The sequence below is a fragment of the Rhincodon typus genome, chromosome 2 (assembly GCF_021869965.1).
Source record: "Rhincodon typus isolate 14 chromosome 2, sRhiTyp1.1, whole genome shotgun sequence".
In the NCBI taxonomy this organism is placed as follows: Eukaryota; Metazoa; Chordata; class Chondrichthyes; order Orectolobiformes; family Rhincodontidae; genus Rhincodon; species Rhincodon typus.
Window position 1 is genome coordinate 45,106,498 of NC_063333.1, and position 22,462 is coordinate 45,128,959.

The 22,462-nt window shown below is 40.3% G+C and overlaps 1 protein-coding gene across 1 annotated transcript in view; it reads right to left on the reverse strand.

The window, feature by feature from the left end:
- Nucleotides 1–211: 211 nt before the first annotated feature.
- The window catches only part of fam171a1 (family with sequence similarity 171 member A1), a 170,983-nt gene continuing 148,732 nt past the window's right edge, over nucleotides 212–22,462 (reverse strand). Inside the window, exons 5-7 of the mRNA XM_048607863.1 lie at nucleotides 4,131–4,247; nucleotides 3,688–3,811; nucleotides 212–2,970 (exon numbers count right to left, since the gene is read on the reverse strand). Coding sequence (XP_048463820.1) covers nucleotides 1,377–2,970; nucleotides 3,688–3,811; nucleotides 4,131–4,247 — 1,835 coding nt within the window. The 3' untranslated portion in view covers nucleotides 212–1,376. The remainder of the gene's footprint in view (nucleotides 2,971–3,687; nucleotides 3,812–4,130; nucleotides 4,248–22,462) is intronic.

Below are 22,462 nucleotides of genomic sequence, written 5' to 3' on the forward strand. Positions count from 1 at the left end.
GGAGCATGTTGTACATTTGGTTTTATTATAACCTATAAAACAGCTAATGTGATCATGGAGTAAGCAAATATTCAACTTCTCATTCAATACCATGAGCACAAAAAAATCAAATGCCCCCAGAAATTGGTTACTTATATAAAGAAAGGTATAATAAATACAGGACTTAAAAAAAGACTAACTGCAAATCCTTCCAAAAATAAATACAAGAAACTTCAGCTTTTACCCAAGATTTATTTTGAATAATTAGCCTTGTAGAAACAAGCAACCAATCCAAATGATTGTACAGAAAAGAAATCCTTGTACTGTAAAATGACACAGAAGGATAACATGTTGGTTTGAACACATTGATCATTCAGTCTTGACCACTCAATTATCCCAGATTGGAAAGACATTGGAAATGCTAGCAATTAAAATATTCAACTGCAGCCAAACATACAATATATACAGAACATCCATTCATGGCTACTTTTTTCATGTCTCTGTAAAAGTTCTCTAGTCTATCTGTAGTTCAACAGCAAACCAGTAATACAATACACATTACTATCTACAATATACTGTTGCAATTTAAGCATGACATAAAAGCACAACTGGTTGATAATTGCATGCAAATCAATATAGAACTGTCAAAAAACTGACAATTATGAAAAGCAGAATTTCAAGAGTCCAGAGACAAGAACTATTGAAATAGGGTTTGTTAAGTGGAAAACATGAAGGCACTTGGAGAATACCGGACCAGATTTTTTTTTAATAAAGAGGACAGTTTGGTTTTAATCAGTGGCTTCTGCCATCACTGAGTGTTGTCATTCACAGCATACTGGTAGCTAAATGCTCTAACAATATTGAATCTAATAGAATAAGCGATCTTAACAAAAATAGTTTACAACAGATATTAGACATGACAAGTGAGTTAAGCAACATAATTTTAAAAGCAGCAATGCATAGCCTTTCTTTCAAATATTTTATAACCGTGGACACAGCGTGATGCCCTTTTATACACTATTACAGTATAATTCTGGCAAATAAATCACAATCTGTCAACCACTGCCACTGTTTGGATATTTAGGTAAAATATCTGGCATGGAACTGATTATTTCATACAATAGGTCATTTATGGCAAAAATAAATTTGAAGACATTATCTTTCTTTAATCATCCAGCTGTCTCACTGGCCTTCATTCAAGCAACAATTGTTCAGAAAGCTCTCTGAGCACTTTCCCTACAATGTCTGAAACATCAGCACAGCATTCACAGCTCCTTTCAAATATATTTATGTCTTCTCCCTCTTTCATTATCTCAAATTCCCACAACTGAACACACGCTTTCATAACATATTTGGCAACTTTATTTTAACTCCAATGAGAGTAAACCTGTAAATGATCACTTCAAATTAAAAGCCATTAAAGGTCTTTCCTCCCGTTTCTGCCAAGGGCTTTTTTTATCCTCGTCTTGGTCTTCAGTGCTGTCAGTGTCATCATTCTCATTGATTTGATCATTGTCATTAATACGGTCATTTTCATTATTCATTATCTTTTCATCAGTTTCAGCAGTCTCTGTGTGTCGTGGACTAGTTGGAAGACACTCCTCAAGTTCTTCAATTCGCTGGATGTTTTCATTCTGTAATCCTAATGTTGTGCGACTATCTCTTTCAGCTGACCCGTCCATTAGTGGTTTCATCGAGGTGTCCTCTGGGCTACAGACAGCGGTACCACTTTCACTACCGCTCTGTTCCATGTCATCCACATACACCAGCCTAGTGTACGTCATACTGCCAGAAAGATTCTGTTCTCTTGCTTCTTTTCCCTTTCGGGAAGGTTTTGGTTCATTCATGTCCACGCCAGAATCCAAACTTGCATCGTTGCTCCCATTTTTGCCAGCTTTCTGCAAGTCAATGTAAGAATGCCTAACCTGGGCATTTGCACGGCCATCTAAGGACACAAACCAAGCTCTGGGGTGAGGGAGAGGCTTTCCTCCTGTTATTTCTAGCAGTGCTTTTTCTGCAAAGAGTTGGACTTCACTATTCATCTGAGCCATTGCTGCTTCGCTTAGTGATGCTGGGATGGATACAGATTCTGACATGGTGGATGACTGGGGACTCCAGTCTCCACCTTCTGTTTCCTGAAGTTGCTGCTGTGATAAAGTTTGTGGTGTCACTTGCTGTTGTTGTTGAGAATGAGGATGCATCTGTTGGTGAGAAATAGAAAGCTCTGCTTGTAATCTTTCAAACTCCAGCTGTTGTTCTGCAGGGGCAGTTAAAGGCTGCCCCATGGACTGATATTCCATGGGCAATTTCATATAATGGGCAGGAATAACTAACGTAGGTAGTACTTTTCTATAAACATTGTCATTCACTTCATCTGCTGAACTGCAACAGAGCAACTGGCCTGGCTGTGGAAAAGAGGTTGGTCTTTCAAGATGGTCAACTGACCGGGACATCATGTAATCAGTTGCCTTTCTGTCCACTTTTTGTGCTTTGTCAGGAACATATGATAGTTGATAGTCTGGCTCTTGGATACTACTTTTACTGTCTGTGGAAAGAAGTCTTATTGAAGCCTGAACTTCTTTATCTCGTTTATCCAGTAGTGGCTGGGAAACAACGGAATTGTAGCTCTTTCTATAGTCTTCTCTCGCAGGAGGTTCAAAATCTTCAGTAACATCAATGGATCTTGCCATTTTGAGGTGATAGTTTCGAGGAGGAGATTGACAATATTCCTCCTTTAAGGTCTCTCTTAAAGATGGGTCTTTGTGTGAAATTAATTCTTCTCTAGAACTGAATTCTCGTGAAGTACTGTATGAGGGCTTCAGCATTGGTGTATGTACATCTGCCTCTCCATTGGATGATACCAATTCCATGTGGACTGCACTGATTAAGTTGAGGTGAGACATGGATGTTGCTTGGTCTTTCTTAGAACTGTCTAGTGCAGAGGACAGCTGAATTTTTCTATGGTGCTGACGGGGCTTTAAACATTTTCTCCTGTAAAAAAATTGATCGGGGTGGAAAGAAAGAATATTTCAGATTGTATTGAAATAAATCACTTCATATAATTAATGAATTTCCAGTTAAACTTGATATCTTTTAAGAATAAACCAAATGCATCAAAATTTTTCAAGAAACATCTACCTGGCAATTTAAAAAGCAACTTCTTGAGTCTTGTATTTTATTTATGCAATTGCCTTTGTAATGAATAAACTATATACTAATGACTGAACGATAATGAATGAACATACACTTAAATAAAGCTTTTCTTTTGACAGTATACACTCAATGGAATGAAGGGCCTCTTCTGTACTGTATGATTCTATGAAAACACATTGCCCTAGTTTCTCCAATCTGCATTTTATTCTTCCCAGTCAACTGATGCTTTCTTGACAGCATTGTTGAGACTGCAAATTCAAAGGAGAATCGCTGCAGGGAGTAATTTTCTACCTCACTGGAGTACACATATTAGACAAAACATATTAACATAACTCTAAATTATACTAGAAAAATTAAAAATCTTTCATATAGCTCTGGTTGTAAACAGTTTAAAAAAACACTAATAATAAGAAAAATCATGCAAGACATAGTGCGCAGTCCATCAGAAAATAAGATTTAAAATTCTGTGGTTGTTAAAAGATCCCATCCTTTGGAAGTGGACTATTTTGATGTGCTCTGTTTTGTTCTAAGAAACATGTTCCTTTGAAAAGTTACCTGCAATAATAGATGAGTAAACAAAGCAGGACCAGCAGAATGACAGTCATTCCTCCAAGAATGGCCAACAGGAAGGCTGTATGATAGACAGTGATGTCACTGGCTCCAACAGAACCCATATTACCTAAAATATGCAAGTTATATTATATCAAATAACTTATTTTGGTTAAAATAAATAATTTAGCAAATATCACTGGAATCATTTTATAAAGGAGATGGGATCCCTTTGTACTGCATAACATTAAAACAGGTGAAATACTACTCATTCTATGTCAAATACTTAGAATTGTCAAAGTACAGTAATACCTACACTTATCAGGCACCTTCAGTTTCAATATTGGTAAATATCAATAACAGTACTGCAGTGTTCTAGTCCATGACTTCCAAACTCTACCATTCATGGTGACCCTGAAACGTTGCTACTATTCTCCTGAATTATTTACCTGGGCTTTGAGGGGACATAGCTGCAACCCAGTAACCCAACTGTGGAGCGAAGTATGTCCAAGTGAGATAGTCGCCTTCTCTTTGTACAAGGCCCAATCCACTCTTCAGCCAAGCACCTTAAGAAACAGCAATCAAAAAGGAAACTTTGATTCAAATCATAGTCATATATTATCGAAAAATAATTGACCTCATTAAATTAATATTGGAAAATTGGCACCCTCGTAAAGAACCACATCCAATTTCCTCGTATAAACTTACTTGTAAGTAAACTAAGAGAAATCAAAGTAAATGATACTGGAGTTGAGAAGGTAAATGGAAAAATGGTATTTTGAAAATGTGCCTTCTCAGCAGTTTTTTTCTCCAGTTCTGGATATTGGCATTATAATCCTAGCAAAGTTCAGCTTATCTCAAATCAGTAAGTATTAGCAAATTACTATCTATTTTGTAATTGCAGTAAGCATTTGATATAGATTATTTTTCATCACTTGCACTTACAGATTCCAATTGTTTAGAAATGTTTGATTTGTGCAAGGTCCTCATCAATCACTAGAGGGCATATATGCGTAGTACATAACATGATATAAAGAACAAAATGTATTGTTAATATTTCTTCACAATTAAGGACAACTACCAAATTAAGGTAGTTGCTCAACCATTTGATCGATATGCAAAACCAGATGACATTCTCACGTGAGCACAGGGTGCATGGTTGACAGATACAGTTAGCAAGACAAACCAACCCTGACAAAGAATGCCTTGCAAGCTTTCTTCCCAGAACTTAAAGAAAAAGGTACAGCTATCTACTGATAAAATCAGCTCTCAGTTACACATTCAGCAGACTTGTATAAGATTAATCCCAGCAAAGCCAAAGCTTAGAAATCAGACTGCAAAATAAACTGCGGTTCAAGAAGGCAACTTACTCAATGGCAACTGGGGTTGGGCAATACATTCTGGTCCAGCCAGTGGTCTGGTCCACAGATAAATAGCTTTAAAAAATTATCAGTGCAATATATAGCATTGCCACATGAATAAGTGTGACGTTTCTCAATGAATTTATCTGTAATGTTGTGTATGCAATATCTTAAAATGGAACACATGAAAGCCCATAGATGGGAGTGTTTAGAATAGTAATGAGATTCTGATCAGTTTGTCAGGAATATATAACTTCTATATTAAGTATACTCAAAGATAGAGCTTCCACTTATCTCTGAGGAATAGAATTCCAAAGATTCACAATTCTGCAAGTAAGAAAGAAATTCTCATCTTTTGGTCCTAAGCGACATCTCCCTTATTTAATTTGATTTATTATTGTCACATGTACCTAGGTACAGTGAAAAGTTTTATTTTACATGCAGTACAGGCAGATCAAAACATACAAAAATCATGGGGTGATTGAAGGGCGAGGAATACATAGTAACGGCTGCAAAGAAGGTGCGCAAGGTGAGGTGAACATCAGATTTGACATTTGAAAGGTCCATTCAGAAGTCTAATAACAGCAGAAAGAAGCTGTTCTTGAAGCTGTTGGTACATGTGTTTAACCTTTTGAATCTTCTGCCTGATGGAAGAGGTTGGAAGAGATTATAACCGGAGTGGGAGGGGACTTTGATGATGTTGGCTGCCTTTCCGAGGCATCAAGGAGTATAGATGGAGTCAATGGATGGGATGTTGGCTTGTGTGATGGTCTGGGTAGTGTTCACAACTTACTGCAGTTTCTTACAGTTCTGAGCAGAGCTGTTGCCATACCAATCCGTGATGAATCCAGATAGTATGTTTTCTATGGTGCATCTATAAACATTGGTGAGAGTCCTTATGGGCACGTCAAATTTCCTTCTTGACCGTCACATCAATTTTGGTGGTCCAGGACAGATTTTTGGTGATTGTCACTCCTAGAAACTTCATGCTCTTGATCTTCTCCACTTCAGCTCCATTGATGTAGATAGGGGCGTGCCCTCTTATTTTCATCGTGTGGTTTTAGACACCCGAACCAGTGGGAACATCTGACCTGCATCTAGACTGTCTATTCCTTTAAGTCCTTTGTCGGTTTCAATTAGATCATTTCTCATTCTGCAGGATGTAGACAATACACGCACAATACAATACATTGCATAATCTCTCTCCATTGGACAGTCCTGCCATCCTAGGAACAAGTCTGATAAAACTTTGTTGCACTCCCTCTAAGGCAATATTACCTTTCCTGAGATGAGGGGACCAAACTGCACACAGTAGTCGAAGTGTGGTCTGACCAAGTTCCTATGCAATTGAAGGAAGTCTTCACAGCTCCTTCACTCAAATCCCTGTGCCATGAAGGCAAACATTCCATTACCTTTCCTTATAGCTTGCTGCACCTGCGTGTTAGCCTTCAATGACTGATTGACAAGGACAGACAAGTTCTTTCACACATCTAATATTCCAAAGTCTCATCATTTAGAACATAGAACAGTACAGCACAGGAACAGGCCCTTAAACCCACCATGTCTGTGCTGACCATTATGCCAGTCTAAACTAATCCCATGTGCCTGCACATTGTCCATATCCCTCTATTCCCTGTCTTTTGACCTCTCTGTTTAAAAGCCTCTTAAATATTGCTATCATCTCTGCTTTTACCACCACCCCTGGTAGCACGTTCCAGGCACCTACCACCCTTTGTGTAAAAAGACTTCCCTCACATACATCCTTTAAACTTTTCCCCTCTCACCTTAAACCTATGCCCCCAGTATTTGATTACTAGGCTACTAAAAGATTATAACTATCCACCCTATCCATGCCTCTCATGATTTTATATACTTCAATCAGGTAGCCCCTCAGCCTCTGATGCTCTAGTGAAAACAATCCAACCTCTCCTTATAACTGATACACTCCAATCTAGACAACACCCTGGTAAACCTCTTCTGCACTCTCTCCAAAGCGTCCATATCTTTCCTTGAGTATAGTTACTAGAACTGCACACAATACTCTAAATGTGGCCTAACTAAAGCTTTATACAGTTGCAACATGACTTGCCAACTATTATAGTGAATGCCCTGACTGATGAAAATGAGGATGCCATGTGCCTTCTTTCTCACTTTATCTACTTGTGTTGCCACTTTCAGGGAGCTACGGACTTAGACCCCAAGATCTCTCTGTACATCAATGCTCCTAAGGGTCCTGCCATTTCCTGTATTCTTTCCTCTTGCATTCGATCTCCCAAAATACAGCAACTCACACATTTGTGGATTAAACTCAATCTGCATTTCTCCGCCCAACTTTCCAACTGGTCTATATCCTAGTGTATCCTTTGATAAACTTCCTCACTATCTACAACTCCACCAATTCCTGTATCATCTACAGACTTACTACTCAGACTTATAATCAGACTATTTACATTTTCATCAAAGTCACTAGTAACATTACAAACAACAGAGGTAATAGTACTGATCACTGCAGAACATCACTGGTCACAAACTTTTAGTCAGGAAAACACTGCTCCACAATTACTATCTGTCTTCTCTGACCAAGCTAATTTTGTATCCAACTAACCAATTCACCATGGAACCCATGTGATGTAATCTTCTGGGCACCTACCATAAGGGACCTTGTCAAATGCTTTAGTAAAGTCCATGTAGACAACATCCACTGTCTTACCCTCAATCATCTTCATCACCTTCCCAAAATCTCGAAGTTTGTGAGACAAGGCCTCTCCCACACAAAGCCATGCTGACTTTTTTTTCTTTATTTATTCATTTATGGGATGAGGGTGTTGCTGGCTAGGCAGCATTTATTACCCATCCATAATTGCTCAGAGGGTAGGCTGGAGTCACATTTTAGGCCAGACCAGGTAAGGGTGACAGTTTCCTTCCCCAAAGGACATTAGTGAACCAGATGGGTTTTTCCAACAATCGACAATGGATTCACAGTCATCATTAGACTCTTAATTTCAGATATTTTATTGAATTCAAATCCACCATCTGCCGTGGAGGGAATTGAACCTGGCTCCTCAGAACGTTGTCTGGGTCTCTGGATTAACAGTCCAGCGATGATACCACTCGGCCATCACCTCCCCATCTATCCCTAATAAGTCCTTCTTCAAATGTGAGTAAATCTTGTCCCTAAGAATTTTCTCCAATAATTTCCCTACCACTGAAGTAAAGCTCACCAGCCTAAAATTTCCTGGATTATTCCTTTTGCACTTATTACATAAAGGAACAACGTTGGCTATTCTCCAGTCTTCTTGGGACCTTGCCTGTGGCTAAAGAGCATACAAAGATCTCTGTCAAGGCCCCAGCAATTTGTTCCCATGCCTCCTTCAGTATCCTGAGATAGATCCTATCAGGTCCGGGGGACATATCTACCTTAATGTTTTCCAAGACACCCAAAACCTCCTCTTTTTAATACTGACATGCACCAGAATATTAACAAACCCCCTTCTAATCTGACCATCATCTATATCCTTCTTCTCAGTGAATACCAATGCAAAGTACTCATTTAGGACCTCACCAACTTCCTCTGGTTCCATGCAGAAATTTCCTCCTTTTTCCTTGAGGGGACCTACTCTTTTCATGGCTACCCTCTTCCTCCTCAAATACATATAAAATGCCTTGGGCTTAATCCTACTTACCAAGAATATTTCAATGCTCCTTCTAGCCCTCCTAATTTCTTGCTTAAGTTCTTTTCTGCTTCCTTTGTACTCCTCAAGGGCCTTGTTTGATTTCATCATCATAGAATCCTTAGAGTGTGGAAACAGGCCCTTTGGCCCAACAAGTCCACACTGAACCTCAGAGCATCCCACCCAGACCCATCCTCCTGTAACCCACCTAATCTACACATCCCTGAACACTACGGGCAATTTAGCATGGCCAATCCACCTAGCCTACACATCTTTGGACTGTGGGAGGAAACCAGAGCAACTGGAAGAAACCCACGCAGACACGGGGAGAACGTGCAAACTCCACACAGACAGTCGACCGAGGGTGGAATTGAACCCAGGTCCCTGGAGCTGTGAGGCAGCAGTGCTAACCACTGAGCCACCATGTCTCCCAGATTTCAGTTTACTAAACATTATGTATGCTTCCTTTTTATTTTTAACTAACATTTTAATATCTCTTGTCATCCAAGGTTCCTGAAACTTGCCATCCTTACCTTTCATCCTCACGGGAAGAGTATTTAAGAAGTACTCTGCACATCTGTTCTTTGTACTAAAGTGGATAATCACACAATTTCCATATTAGATTTCATCTAACATGGTAATTCCCAGTCATGAAACCTGTCCAGATCCTCCTGAAAACATTTTAAATCTTCCTTACAACACAACATTCCTGTTTAGCTTTGTATCATCTGCAAATTTGAAAATGTTACGTTTGGTCCCCAAGTCCATTGATATATACTGTGAACAGCTGGGGTCAAAGAATTGATCCTGTCCCTAAGAATCTTCTCTAATAATTTCCTAGTAGTTACCGCCTGCCAATGCAAGAAAAACTTGTTTTCTTTAAGTTAGTCAATCCATAATCTATGCACATTATCTCCCATCCATGTGCTTTAAATTTTTCTAACTTACTTCTGTTGGGGACTTTATCAAAAGCCTTCTGAAAATCCAAGTAAACCATGTACATTGACTCCCCTTTGTCAATTTTATTAATAATATCCTTAAAAAAACTCCAACAAGATCATTAAACATGATTTCCAAAATCCACGTTGACTATGCCTAATCAGAACACTATTATCCAAGTGTACATTTATTGCATCCCATATAATAGATCCCAGCATTTTCCCTAATATTGATGTAAGGCTAATAGCTATAGTTCCCTGTCTTCTCACTCATTCTCTTCTTGAAAAGTGCAGTAACATCTGCCAGCTTCCAATCTGAAGGAATAATGCCAGAATGTATAGAATTTTGCATTGATTATCTCTATAGCCATCTCTTTCAATACTCCAGGATATAAAATATCAAGTCTTAGGCATTTATCAACTTTTTAGATCTCCAGTACAATATTCTTACAAATACTAATTTCCTTCAACTCTTCATTCTCCCTAAATAAAAACTGAAAGAACTGCAGATGCTGTAAATCAGGAACAAAAACAAAGTTGCTGGAAAAGCTCAGCAGGTCTGGCAACATCTGTGAAGGAAATAAACAGAGTTAACGTTTCGGGTCCAGTGACCCTTCCTCAGATGCTGCCAGACCTGCTGAGATTTTCCAGCAACTTTGTTTTTGTTCCTTTATTCTCCTTAGTTTTTGGATGTCTAACTCTTGGAGATTTCTTGTGTCTTCCTCAGTGAAAACAGCCACAAAGTAATCATTTAGCTTCTCTACCATTTCTCTATTCCCCATTATAGATTCTTCTGACTCTGCCTATAATTTGTCTGAGCCAAACGTTTCCTTTTCACAAACCTGTAGAAGCCTTCACAGTCCATTTTTATGTTTTCTTTTGGTAGACTGCATTTATATTTGATTCACGCTTTCCTGATTAGTTTTGTGGTTGTCTTTTGCTCTGTTCTAAAAATCTCCCAAACCTCTGATTCTTTACTTCTACCAGCAACTTAATGAGTCTTTTGTTTCAAACTTATATAACTCTTAACTTCCTATGTCAGCTATGGTTGGCTGACTCTTATTGAGGTTTTGCACCTTGAAGGAACATATAGTTGCTCTTATCCTTGCCATGGTTCTTTAAAGGCTATCCATTGGCTATGCACAAACTTGCCTTTTGACATATTCAGATCAATATTGTTCTTATTGTTCTAGCATCGTGACAACAACTACAATTCTAATTGCTTCATTGGCAGTAAAGCCCTTTTGAATGTCTCAAAGGGCACTGTAAATAAGCCTTTTTCCTTTCCCCTAGCATCCTGTAGCCCCTTAACTCTCCAAAATCTCTGCACTCTTTGATTCTGGAGTTCTGCACATCAGAATTCTCTTACATTTGGCAACAATGCCGTTAGCTGTCTAGATCGCATGCTCAGGAATTCCCTCCCTAAACCTCTCTGCCTGTGGTATCCTTTAAGTCACTTATTAAGACCCAGCACTCTGGTCCTGCTTTAGGTCACCTGTTCTGATATCTCAGTTTGGTGAGTGAAGTGGTTCATTTTGTAGGAAGAATACAGAGATCCAACATCAAACAAAGGGGCTGCAGGAGCAGAGACACTTGGATGACTATCTGTATGATCAATCAAAGCTGGCAGGGCAGATCAAAAGAGTGGCTAATAAAGCATACAGCATCCTTGGCTGCATTAATAGGGGCATAGACTTTAAGAACCAGGGTGTTATGCTAACCTTGCACAGAATACTGGTTCAGCCTCAACTGGAGTACTGCAACTACTTTAGGAAATGGCTACACTTTAGGAAAGATGTGAAGGCTTTCAGATGAGGACACAAAGGATTCATGAGAATGTTCCCGGAAATGAACATTGGGACTATTTTCCTTTATCTTACCATGAGCCATTTCCAGAACAACTTGCCACTCAGCAGATATCAGCCAAAAGACCAGCATCCCTTGCAGCCACGCCATATTTAACTGGTTGTTGTGTACCCGGATGAGCACTGGCATTTTGAAGTTGCCCTGCTTGGCCAAGGACATTTCCAGATCTGTTGGAGAAGGGGTAGTTGGTGCCATGATTCTCCAACAAGGACCTGGATGCCACAAAGCAGAAGAGTCTGTTTTCCATAGGACTGGCAGAGAAGGCCATGCCATCAGACGCTGGCAGCCTGATCTATGCTTTGCCACTCTCACCATACTTGCAAAATCTCCCCTCATTCGTACCCCATACACACCACATCCCTCCTGGCTCCCTCGGAGGATAAGAGTACTTAAGAGGATAAGAGGAAGCATCAGGAAGGCTGCCTCCTGCGTACCCAATGCCTGCAAAGCACTTCCTGAACTGCAGAGACATGGGCATCCTGACCGAGATCACCTCAATCAGACAACTGACCATTGCCAATCCTTTGGCCTGTTATGGAAGGCTGCCCTGCACTTACTGTCTGTGACCCTCTGACTGATAGCTGCCTCCATGGACTTCATTCAGGACTACTCAATGGAGTACAATGTTGATAAGTGTGAGGTCATCCATTTTGGTAGGAATAACAGCAAAATGGACTATGTTTTAAATGGTAAAAAATTGCAGCACGCTGCTGTGCAAAGGGACTTGGGTGTCCTTGTGCATGAATCGCTGAAGGTGGGATTGCAGGTGCAGCAGGTAATTGAAAAGGCAAATGGAATTTTGTCTGCCATTGCTCGAGGGATGGAGTTTAAAAACAGGGAGGCAATGCTGCAGCTTATAGGGTACTGGTGAGGCCACACCTGGAGTAGTGTGTGCAGTTTTGGTCTCCTTACTTGAGAAGAGATATCCTAGCACTGGAGGGGGTGCAGAGGAGATTCACTCGGTTGATTCCAGAGTTGAGAGGGTTGGATTATGAGGAGAGACTGAGTAGACTGGGATTATACTCATTGGAATTCAGAAGAATGAAGGGAGATCTTATAGAAACATATAAGATTATGAAGGGAATAGATAAGGTGGAGGCAGGGAGGTTGTTTCCGCTAGCAGGTGAAACTAGGACTAGGGGGCATCGCCTCAAAATAAAGGGAAGCAGATATAGGACTGAGGTCAGGAGGAACTTCTTCAGCCAAAGGGTTGTGAATCTGTGGAATTCCCTGCCCAGTGAAGTGGTTGAAGCTACCTCGTTGAATGTTTTTAAGGGAAGGCTAGATAAATTTTTGAACAGTGAAGGAATTAAGGGTTATGGTGAGTGGGCGGGTAAGTGGAGCTGAGTCTCAAAGATCAGCCATGATCTTATTAAATGGCGGGGCAGGCTCGAGGGGCCAGATGGCCTACTCCTGCTTCTAGTTCTTATGTTCTTATGTACTCTGATCAGACTTTAGCACATGGTAGCTTGCTTGCTGACATGTAATGTGCTGACACATGGAGAAGGTGTGACATTGATGCAACATACAACTAGATGTCCACCCCCTTGAGTTAGGAATGCTGACCAACGTGGCAACTTGCCAAGGTGTGTAACTGCATTAAATGGCACAACACAGTATAGTATGCATGGTACGGCATGCAGGTAGCTGATATATGAGTGAGCGCTAAGATAACAAACAATGACCGTGAGATGCAGCCTGGGCCAATCCATGAACTAGGTGCCATGGCACACAAGGTGTCCTTGCAGCAGTGTTTCAAAACTAGTTGCCAGTGCACCCTGTGAGCTGTCTCACGAAGAGAGGTTCCATGACAGTTATAAGAGACTCGCAAATACTTGATGTTAATGTCCGTGCTATGTCCAGCTGATGGCTATAGACCTTGCTGCGAGTTGCTGTTTGTTCCTCCACGACATGGAGATCCTTTGAAATCTGCCCGGTATCTGCTCTGGATTCCATATTGAGTTTTCCCAAAGTCTAGCTTGTTTGGCATGTTTGGTGAGATAGCATGCTGAGTATTAACCATGAAATTTGGATCATTAACAAGGATAATTAACTTGCCAAAAGCATGAAAAAAAGACAAGATGCTACTGATACTGAGATCAGCTTCGTTGGACGTCTTGGTGGATTCTGCCACATATCTCACCTTGGCCCACGTCACTCAGACTCTTATAAGATTCTTCCCGAAGATACTAGCTGAATCAAAGGCAGGAGACTGTCCTCTTCAACTGCTGTATCATGGCCCATAGGCAAAAATACACAGAACTGTACGTAATTCAGTAATACTTTAATTGACTTTTCATTAAATAATCAGATATCCAAGCTACTACTTCAGAGCTAGTAAAATCCTTAAATTTTCACTGGTTAAGAAGTGAGACTACTTGTCCCATTTTCCGCTAAGCTCCCAGATAGACTGTTGCCTTCAGTGCGCCCTTAACACACAGCTCAAGAATTTTTAAGGCAAAACTAGAGCTGAAGTGTTAGAAAAAAAAATTCAACTCAACGTTCAATTCCGGTTTCCCTGCTATAGGAAAGATGTTGTTAAACTTGAAAGGGTACAGAAAAGATTCACAAGGGTGTTGCCAGGGTTGGAGGGTTTGAGCTACAGGGAGAGGCTGAATAGGCTGGGGCTATCTTCCCCGGAGCATTGGAGGCTGAGGCGTGACCTTATAGAGGTTTATAAATTACGAGGGGCACAGATAGGTTGAACAGCCAAGGTTTTTTTTCCCAGGGTAGGGGAGTCAAAAACTAGACAGCATAGGTTTAAGGTGAGAGGAGAACAATTTAAAAGGGAACTGAAGGGTAACTTTTTCATGCAGAGAGTGGTGCGTTTACAGAACGAGCTGCCAAAGGAAGTGGTGGAGGCTGGTACAACTACAACATTTAAAAGGCATCTTGATGGGTACATGAATAGGAAAGGTATAGTGGGATACAGGCCAAATGGGACTAATTCAGGATTAATTCAGGATATCTGGTCGGCATGGACAAGTTCGACCAAAGGGTCTGTTTCCGTGCTGTATGACTCTATGGACTCATAGCGCTTACCACAAGATGATTTGCTTTGATAAATTCAGGGCCACTCTTTCTGCAGATTAGTTTTGATTTAGCCCCTTCAAGCAAAGTGCATGCCCTCTAAATCCACAGCTCTCTACACTGTGAAACAATTCACGGTGGTTTATATGATCTTGTTCTTTCGAATCATAAAACAGCAAACATATCACCTCTCAATTTTCTGTTTTCCAATGAGAACATGACCAATTTATGGAATTATTCCATCTCTTCAATCATTCTGTTTCTATGTTCTACAGTTTTTCAAGAGCTGCAATATCCCTTTTGTATTGTGGCAATAACACAGTAAGTGCAGCTGTGTGATTTATGAACTGCTAGGATTACCTCACAATTTTGGCTCAATATTCACCTTTAATACATCCCAACATCTGATTTGCTTTACTCAATGCCATTGAACATAGTTGCCATAGCTTCAATTTACTGTCAATCAGAGGCCTCAGATGGCATTCATTTTCCATCCACATTATTTTCTTTCCAGTTAAGCAATCATCACTTCCTGGCATTTTTTTTTGTCCCTGTGTGAAGCATTCACACTGTAGCATTCACATTGAAAGCAGTCTACTTCAGGGGCACAGATGTATTTTATTTTGTAAATGTAATCAGTGAACAACATAAAATCAATTAAATTTATTTTCCCCTTTCACCAAAATGTAGGAAATCCGCCCGCTGAAGGATTACATCGTTTTGAGGGGCAGCAACTTAAGACATAATAACATGCTATAATACTTACCTTATATAAAAGCTAAGAGTTGTAAGCCATTAGGATTAGAGAAGGAATTATGGAAAATGCCTTGTCTGTCTATGGTCAGATAGACAGGGATGAAAATAAATGAAGGGAGTTCCAAGAAGCTGGACAAATAGGGACTTCAGAGAGGTGGCGTTCAGGAGAATATAGAAATGTTCACAGAAAGAGCAGACAAATGTTAAATCAACAAAGTGTTGAGCGTTACATCTTCAAAAAAAGCAGAAGTCTTGAGTATTCATTTAATAGTGAAAAGACTTGAGATTTTACTGCATTGTGCCTTGGAACTGCAGTTGTAGGTAAGGAAGGGTCAAGCACTTTTGGTCTTATACAAGTATGATGAATTTTCTCAAGGCAATAGCAGTGACACAGTACTGTATATAGTATTGGATGCTCTACTATTGAAAGGATAATCAAGTTGTACAGAGCGTACAGCATAAGTTCCCGAGAATGATGTGGTAGGGGAGACAAGGGCAGGTGATAACATGGTGATTTTGTCACTGTATAAGTAATGCAGAGATCTAGGTAATGCACTGTGGACCAGGGTCTCAATCCGACTATGGCAAGCAGTGGAATTTGAATTTTTATAAAAAATATGGAATACAAAGTCTAATGATTACAATTGTTGATAATCTCAAAAACCTACCTGGTACTTTAGGGAAGGAAATCTGTCATCCTCACCTGGTCTGGCCTATGACATGAATTTTCAGTTAAACATATGGGTTTGTCTGTATTTTTGGAGATGAGAATTATTTTTAAAGAATACAGTACCCATAACTCCATGTAAGAGGTAGCTATCCAGAGTTCCTAGGGAACTCAGAGTTACTCAGAGGGCTTGGGGCTTTTTCATTTTTTAGTCTGTGCAGGAAAGTCCTTTGAGAGAGAAGAATATATTAAGTTCCAAAGTTCTAAGAAGTCTTTTGATGGAGTAAAAAGTGCTAAGGAAACAAGTTTAAAGTATGGAAATTATCTTAGAATAAGAAGTTATGATAAATTCCAGACTGGAATATTTGGATACAGTCAGTGGAAATGAAGTTAAGTATTTTTTGAAAAAAAACGAGAAAAGGAATTGAAGCTACATCAGGTATAGTTTAGCACAAGAAGTACGCTATGTCAGAAGCATAATAATATTTAAGAAAAAATTATCTACATTTCCAGCAAATAGGTTGAAACCTTAATTACTTCAAGCCAATCAAGCATTTCAAAAAAGCAATGACTTTCTCTCTCTTGCAAATTGGCTGGAATGGGTCTTGCCATAGGTATGACACTAAATACAAGAATTGCATCAATGTCAGTCTACTGTAACAGAGTAACTGAATCTGATATGATAGGGTTAGTTAGCTCAGTTGGCTGGACAGCTGGTTTGTAATGCAGAGGGATGCCAACAGCACAGGTTCAATTTCTGTACCGGTTGAGGTTATCATGAAGGACTCTCCTCCTCACCCTCTCCCCTCACCTAAGGCATGGTTACCCACCACAAATCATCTCTCTCCAGTCAGACAGCAGCCCGACAGTCCAGCAGGACGCTGGTGACTTTACCGTAAGGAACGGTCAATTAGCTCAGCTGGCTGGACGGTTTGCAATGCAGCTTGATGCCAACAGTGTGAGAGTTTCTGCACTGGCTAGCATTACCATGAAGGACTCTTCTTCTCAAAATCTTCCCTTCCTTCAGGTTTGGTGGCCCTCAGGTTAAACCACCAGAGCAGTTCAATGGTCTGGGAAGACAATGGTGACTTTTATCTTTACTGATACTGATACAAAGCTGTTGTTTCTTTTCAATGTACAAAGAGTGCTTGGGTTGTTTCTACTCTTGTGATTAAAAATCTTTGAATCTGTGTTATAAGAGGATAGAGTGGTTTTTCTACTTGTTTATCTTCATTTCTGTCGTTAATAAACTTTTGTTTTGCTTTATTATTAAAACAAAGAGTGCACCATTGCATACTTAAGTTTTTGTAAAAGATCGCTTTGGTAACAAAAGAAAAGAAAACTTGTGATCTATCCAGCCTGTTAAGGATCTGGTACTAATATCAACTGGGCATTACCATATAACAATAGGGAGCCCGAAATCCTAATACTTGACTCGTCTGTGAGGCAGCTCTCCCAATTTTGGCACTACCCCCAGATGTTAGAAAGGAGGACTTTACAGTGTTCACAGTCCCGAGGTTATAATTTCAAATTCCTGGATGATGTGAGGGGCCCAAGCTGTTCCATTCCTTTGAGGCTTTTTAGCAGTTTGATATTACCGAGCTGTCTGAAATAACTGAGTGGTTTTCTAGAACATTTCCGAGGGCAGTTATGTCAATAACATTGATGAACCGACATTTGGCCGCTCACCCTTTACAAAGGGTGATCCTTACCTTGACCTCCACAAGTAGCCAGCTGACCACATCCAAGCCGTGGACTGATATCAGAGGCTGCCCTCACCTTATTGTACCAGAGCACCCTTGGCTGAAGGTTGTCTCCCTTGACCTTACTGAGGACTGCTAACCGTTACAAGTCTCCTGGCTTTGTGTCTGTGCTAAATGGCAAAATAGAAGCCTGGTCGCTTTGACTGGAGGTGGCAGAGTGCAAGAATGCATGTCAGGCAATGCTGTGAGCATCCAGGTAGGTTCAAGTTGAGTGAGCACGAAGGGAGCGAGTGTCCAGCTGTGGTGAAACCCAGTACAATACATGTCCCTGTGCACAAAGTGTGCTTGTTGCAGCAATTCAATGCTACTTGCTGATGCTCCTTTAAGTTTAGCTTTAAAGTGCAGAAGTATCCTGTAAGTTAGTTATGTTGAGAGATTGGATAAACATGGGTTGAATTCCTTGGAGCAGAGGAGATTTGGGGGGTGGGTGGGGGTGAAGATAGAGATGCATAAAAAAATGAGGGGCATAGATAGGATAGACAGGAAGGAACTTTACTCTTTGATGGGGAGATCATGAATGGGGAGGCAAAGATTTAAATTAAGGGGCAGGAGGTTTAGAATGAATAAGAAGAAAAAATATTTTCATCCAGAGGATGGTGGTAATCTAGATTTCACTACCTGTAAGGGTAGTAGAAACAGAAACCCTCATAACATGTGAAAAGTATTTAGATATGCTATGTGATGCCAAGACATTACAAGGCAACAGGCCAAGTGCTGGAAAATGAGGAGATTAGAATAGGTAGGTGTTTGTTTTCAACCAGTGCATACTGGGTTGAAAGGCCTTTTTCTGTTCTTTAGCCCCCTGTAACACGAGGCAAATTGGAAAGGTGCCATGACAATACCGAGAGTCTGGAAGTCATTGTCTGCTGGTGCGTAGGGTGGGGTGAGTGCAGCAGGTGCCCTGGTGAGTGTGCAGGGATATTGTTGATGGTTGTTCAATATGGTGGTCCAGAGGAACAAGCATTGAGCTAAAGTCACCAGATAACTGATCTGCTTTCCTTGTCAGGAGTCGTTAATGTCTAGTTTCCATGTGGCAGGTGGTAGAATACAAAGCTGCCCATTACTGAGGTGCGATTTGCAGGTAATGAAACCAAAAACAAGCAATAAATCCCATTAAAAGAGAGCTTGTTGCTTCCTACCAAGAATCTTGTCTCAAACAATTGGAGTCGATGGACATCAGAGAAAAGCATTCCACCAGCTGTAGTAATACTCAGAACAAAAGGAGGATGGTTGTCGTTATTGAAGGCCAGTCATCCTTGCCTTACAATATTGCCTCTGGAGTTCTTCAGAACCACAAACCTGGAATCAACCATCTTCAGTGGCTCCGTGAAATGGTCTTGCCTTTATTATAAAGGTCAGCTGTCTTTTTCAATTGGTCAGTACCATCCAAAATCACTCAGATACTGAAGCAGTCCATGCCTTTTTAAAGTGCTGGTCTCCTTATTTATATTAAAAAAAAAAGAAAATAGGAGCAGGAGTCAGTCATTTGACCCTTTGAGCTTGCTCTGCTGTTCGACCATGGTTGATCATTCAACTCAGTACCCTGTTCCTGCTTTCTCCCCATATCCTTTGATCCTTTTAACCCTATGTCTATCTCCTTCCTGTAAACATTCAATGTTTTGGCCTGAACCACTTTCTGTGGCAGAGAATTCCATGGGATCACCACTCTCTGGGTGAAGAAATTCCTTCTCATTTCAGTCCTAAATGGCCTACTCCATATCCTTAGACTGTGACCTTTAGTTCTGGACTCCTCAGTCACAGGGGACATCCTCCTTATATTTATCTTATCCAGTCCTGTTAGAATTTTATAGCTTTCTAGGAGATAGCCCCCTCATTCTTTTAAACTCCGGTGAATATAGTCCGAAATGATCCAGTCTCTCTTCATACATCAGTCCTGCCATCCCAGGAATCTGTCTGATAAATTTTTGGTGCACTTCCTTCATTGCCAGAACTTCCTTCCTCAGATTAGGAGACCAAAACTGCAAACAATACTCCAGGTGCAGTCTCACCAAGGCCTTGCACAACTGCAGCCAGAAACAATACTCTCTGGGTGAAGAAATTGCTTCCAAATGATGTCACTGCATTAGAAAATCCTGAGGGGACTTTCTATGGGGGTTACCAGGTGAATGCTTCCTCTTGTGTGTCTTTGTGTGGCATGGGAGTCGGGGGACAAGAACTAAGGGATAGAGTTTAAGAAGAAAAGATCTCCCATTTAAGATGGAGACAAGGAGATTTTTTTCTTTCTCTGAGAGTGTCATCAGCATGTGGAGGCAGGGTCACTGAATTTACTGGGGTCTGAGTTAGATTGATTTTTGTTCAATCATGGAGTCAACAGTTCTGGGTAGCATACAACAAAGTGGAGTTGAGGCCACAACCAGATCATTCATCATTTTATTGAACAGCAAATCAGGCTCAAAGAGTCAAATCGTGTCCACCTGCTCCTAAATTCTGCTTTGACACAACCTGGACAATATACAAGCATGGTCCAAATCATGGCAAGTAATATACATCTCCATCTCCAACAAAAGTCTATTGATCGCTCTTCAACATTCAATGACATTATCATCACTGAATCACCCACCATCACCAGCCTGCTGACCAGAAGTGCATATCAATGCTACAAGAGCAAGCCAAAGGCTGCATATTCTGCAGGGAATAGCTCACTTCCTGACTCCTCAGAATCTTTCCACCATCTACAAGGCACAAGTCAGGAATGTGATGGAATGCTCCCCATTTGCCTGGATAAGTGCAGTTTATAATATATTATAGAATCAGAGCTGCATGAAACTCAAGATGCATTCAATCATCCAGGACAAAGGAGCCCCATCCACCATCTTAAAAAGTCACCCCCTCCACTACCAGTACCATCTTAAAGCTGGACTGCAATTACTCACCAATGTTTTTTTCAACAGTGTCTCCCACATTCTATGAATAAATAAAAAATGTTTTCATGTGGTTGCTTCAGGTTTTTAATAGAGACTTTCGTACAGTGAATAGGAAAAGCCTATTTCCAATGACTGGACACGACGGGCCAGCACTGTAAAACTGACAGGACGAGAAGAAGGGACGTTTAGGGGAAGTTGCTTAAGGCAGTGCTTACTGAACCTTTTCCTACCATGATCCCATTTTGAAGCTTGAAACCTGTTGCAACCCCACATACAACTGCGGGGAAAGGCAGGAGAAGATCTATTAGTGCAAGGGGCAGGGGGTCAGTCAGCCATTGCGCCTCGTAGCTTGCAACCACAAAATCTAAGCTTGCGACTCCACTTACGATTCCAACGTCCAACTTGGGAAACCCCTGGCATAAGGCTTTAAGTAGAGAACTCTTAAAGCATGCACCACTGTATCTTTGATGGGCAAAATATTTAATATCGGAACAAATGGGGATAGGGAGCACTGTTCAAAAGGATAGATAAAAGCAGAGATGATCAATGTCCGCAAAAGGAAATTGGATGTGCACTTCAAGGAAATAATAACTTTGCAGTTCTACAGATACACATCCGGGGTGTGGGATTGCTCTGCACTGACCTAACAGGGACTCAATGGACTGATTTCAATGAGAGTAAGAACTGGATCAGATTTGGATTTTTCCAGCATAGGTAACTCAAATGACTTCCTGTATTATAATATAACCTTCAATTATTCTTAAGACGGGAGTCAAACCACTCAGCTCTGGTACAAAAAGTTGCATTCAATTATCTCTAATTAACTGCCATTTTTCATCTTTGATAACACCCTGGTGAATCACTTTCCAATACAAACAACTCGGAAATGTAGACATCATGCAGGCCAGGGATAGATAAACATTAAACTCTTTTCTGGGAATTAGGAACATCATTTGTGACAGTGAAACAGATTCACAATTTTCACCCTGGTGAGATGCCGCTGCTTACTTTCACAAAAATGCCTGGTTAACTAAAGTTCCATCAATAAAGTACTTGGTGGTGTAGCACTTAAATTTTAACTCAAACCTGAATTTTGGATGAAACTGCAAGTTAGTTGACCCATCGCTTTGTAGCACTGTAGTCCCACTAATATTTTTAAAAAATGATACATCTTTAGCAACTTTTAATTTAATTCTTGAAGAAGCTGATCACTTTTGCATTAAGTTTGCAGAATAATTCACAGAAGTAGCCAATACACAAAAAAACAATTAAAAAAACCCGGAAAACAACTTATCATGAGTTTTAAAAAGAAGTTCTTAATCATGTGTAATTTGGGACTGCAGCGATGTAATTAAAGCATAACCTTTAATAAACTCTGTTTTCCTTTGGAATATTTGTTCATACCTCAGACAATGTCATCTATGTCAGACTGTTCACTGCACATCAACGACTCTCCCAGATTCTGGTCACAGATGGCTTCTTGTTCAACTTAAATTACTGATCCCAGGAGTTATATGAATCACTAAGCTTGATTTCATTTGGATATAAATCAGAAAAGCATTCACAGGCATTATAACGTGAGTTTAAGAGGGACCTGCAAGTTTATTTATAAAGTATGTTCAACTAAATGTAAGCAAGAGTGTAGCATTTAAAAGTCCACAAATATTCCAGGATGATTCCTCCCCATGTGGAGACTAACTTGGATTTGCTATTAAGAACTGGTTTAATTTTGAACTAGGCTCATTAAAATCTGATAGTACAGCTATAAGAATACTGATAAAAACCAAAAGAACTGCGGATGCTGTAAATCAGGAACAAAAACAAAGTTGCTGGAAAAGCTCAGC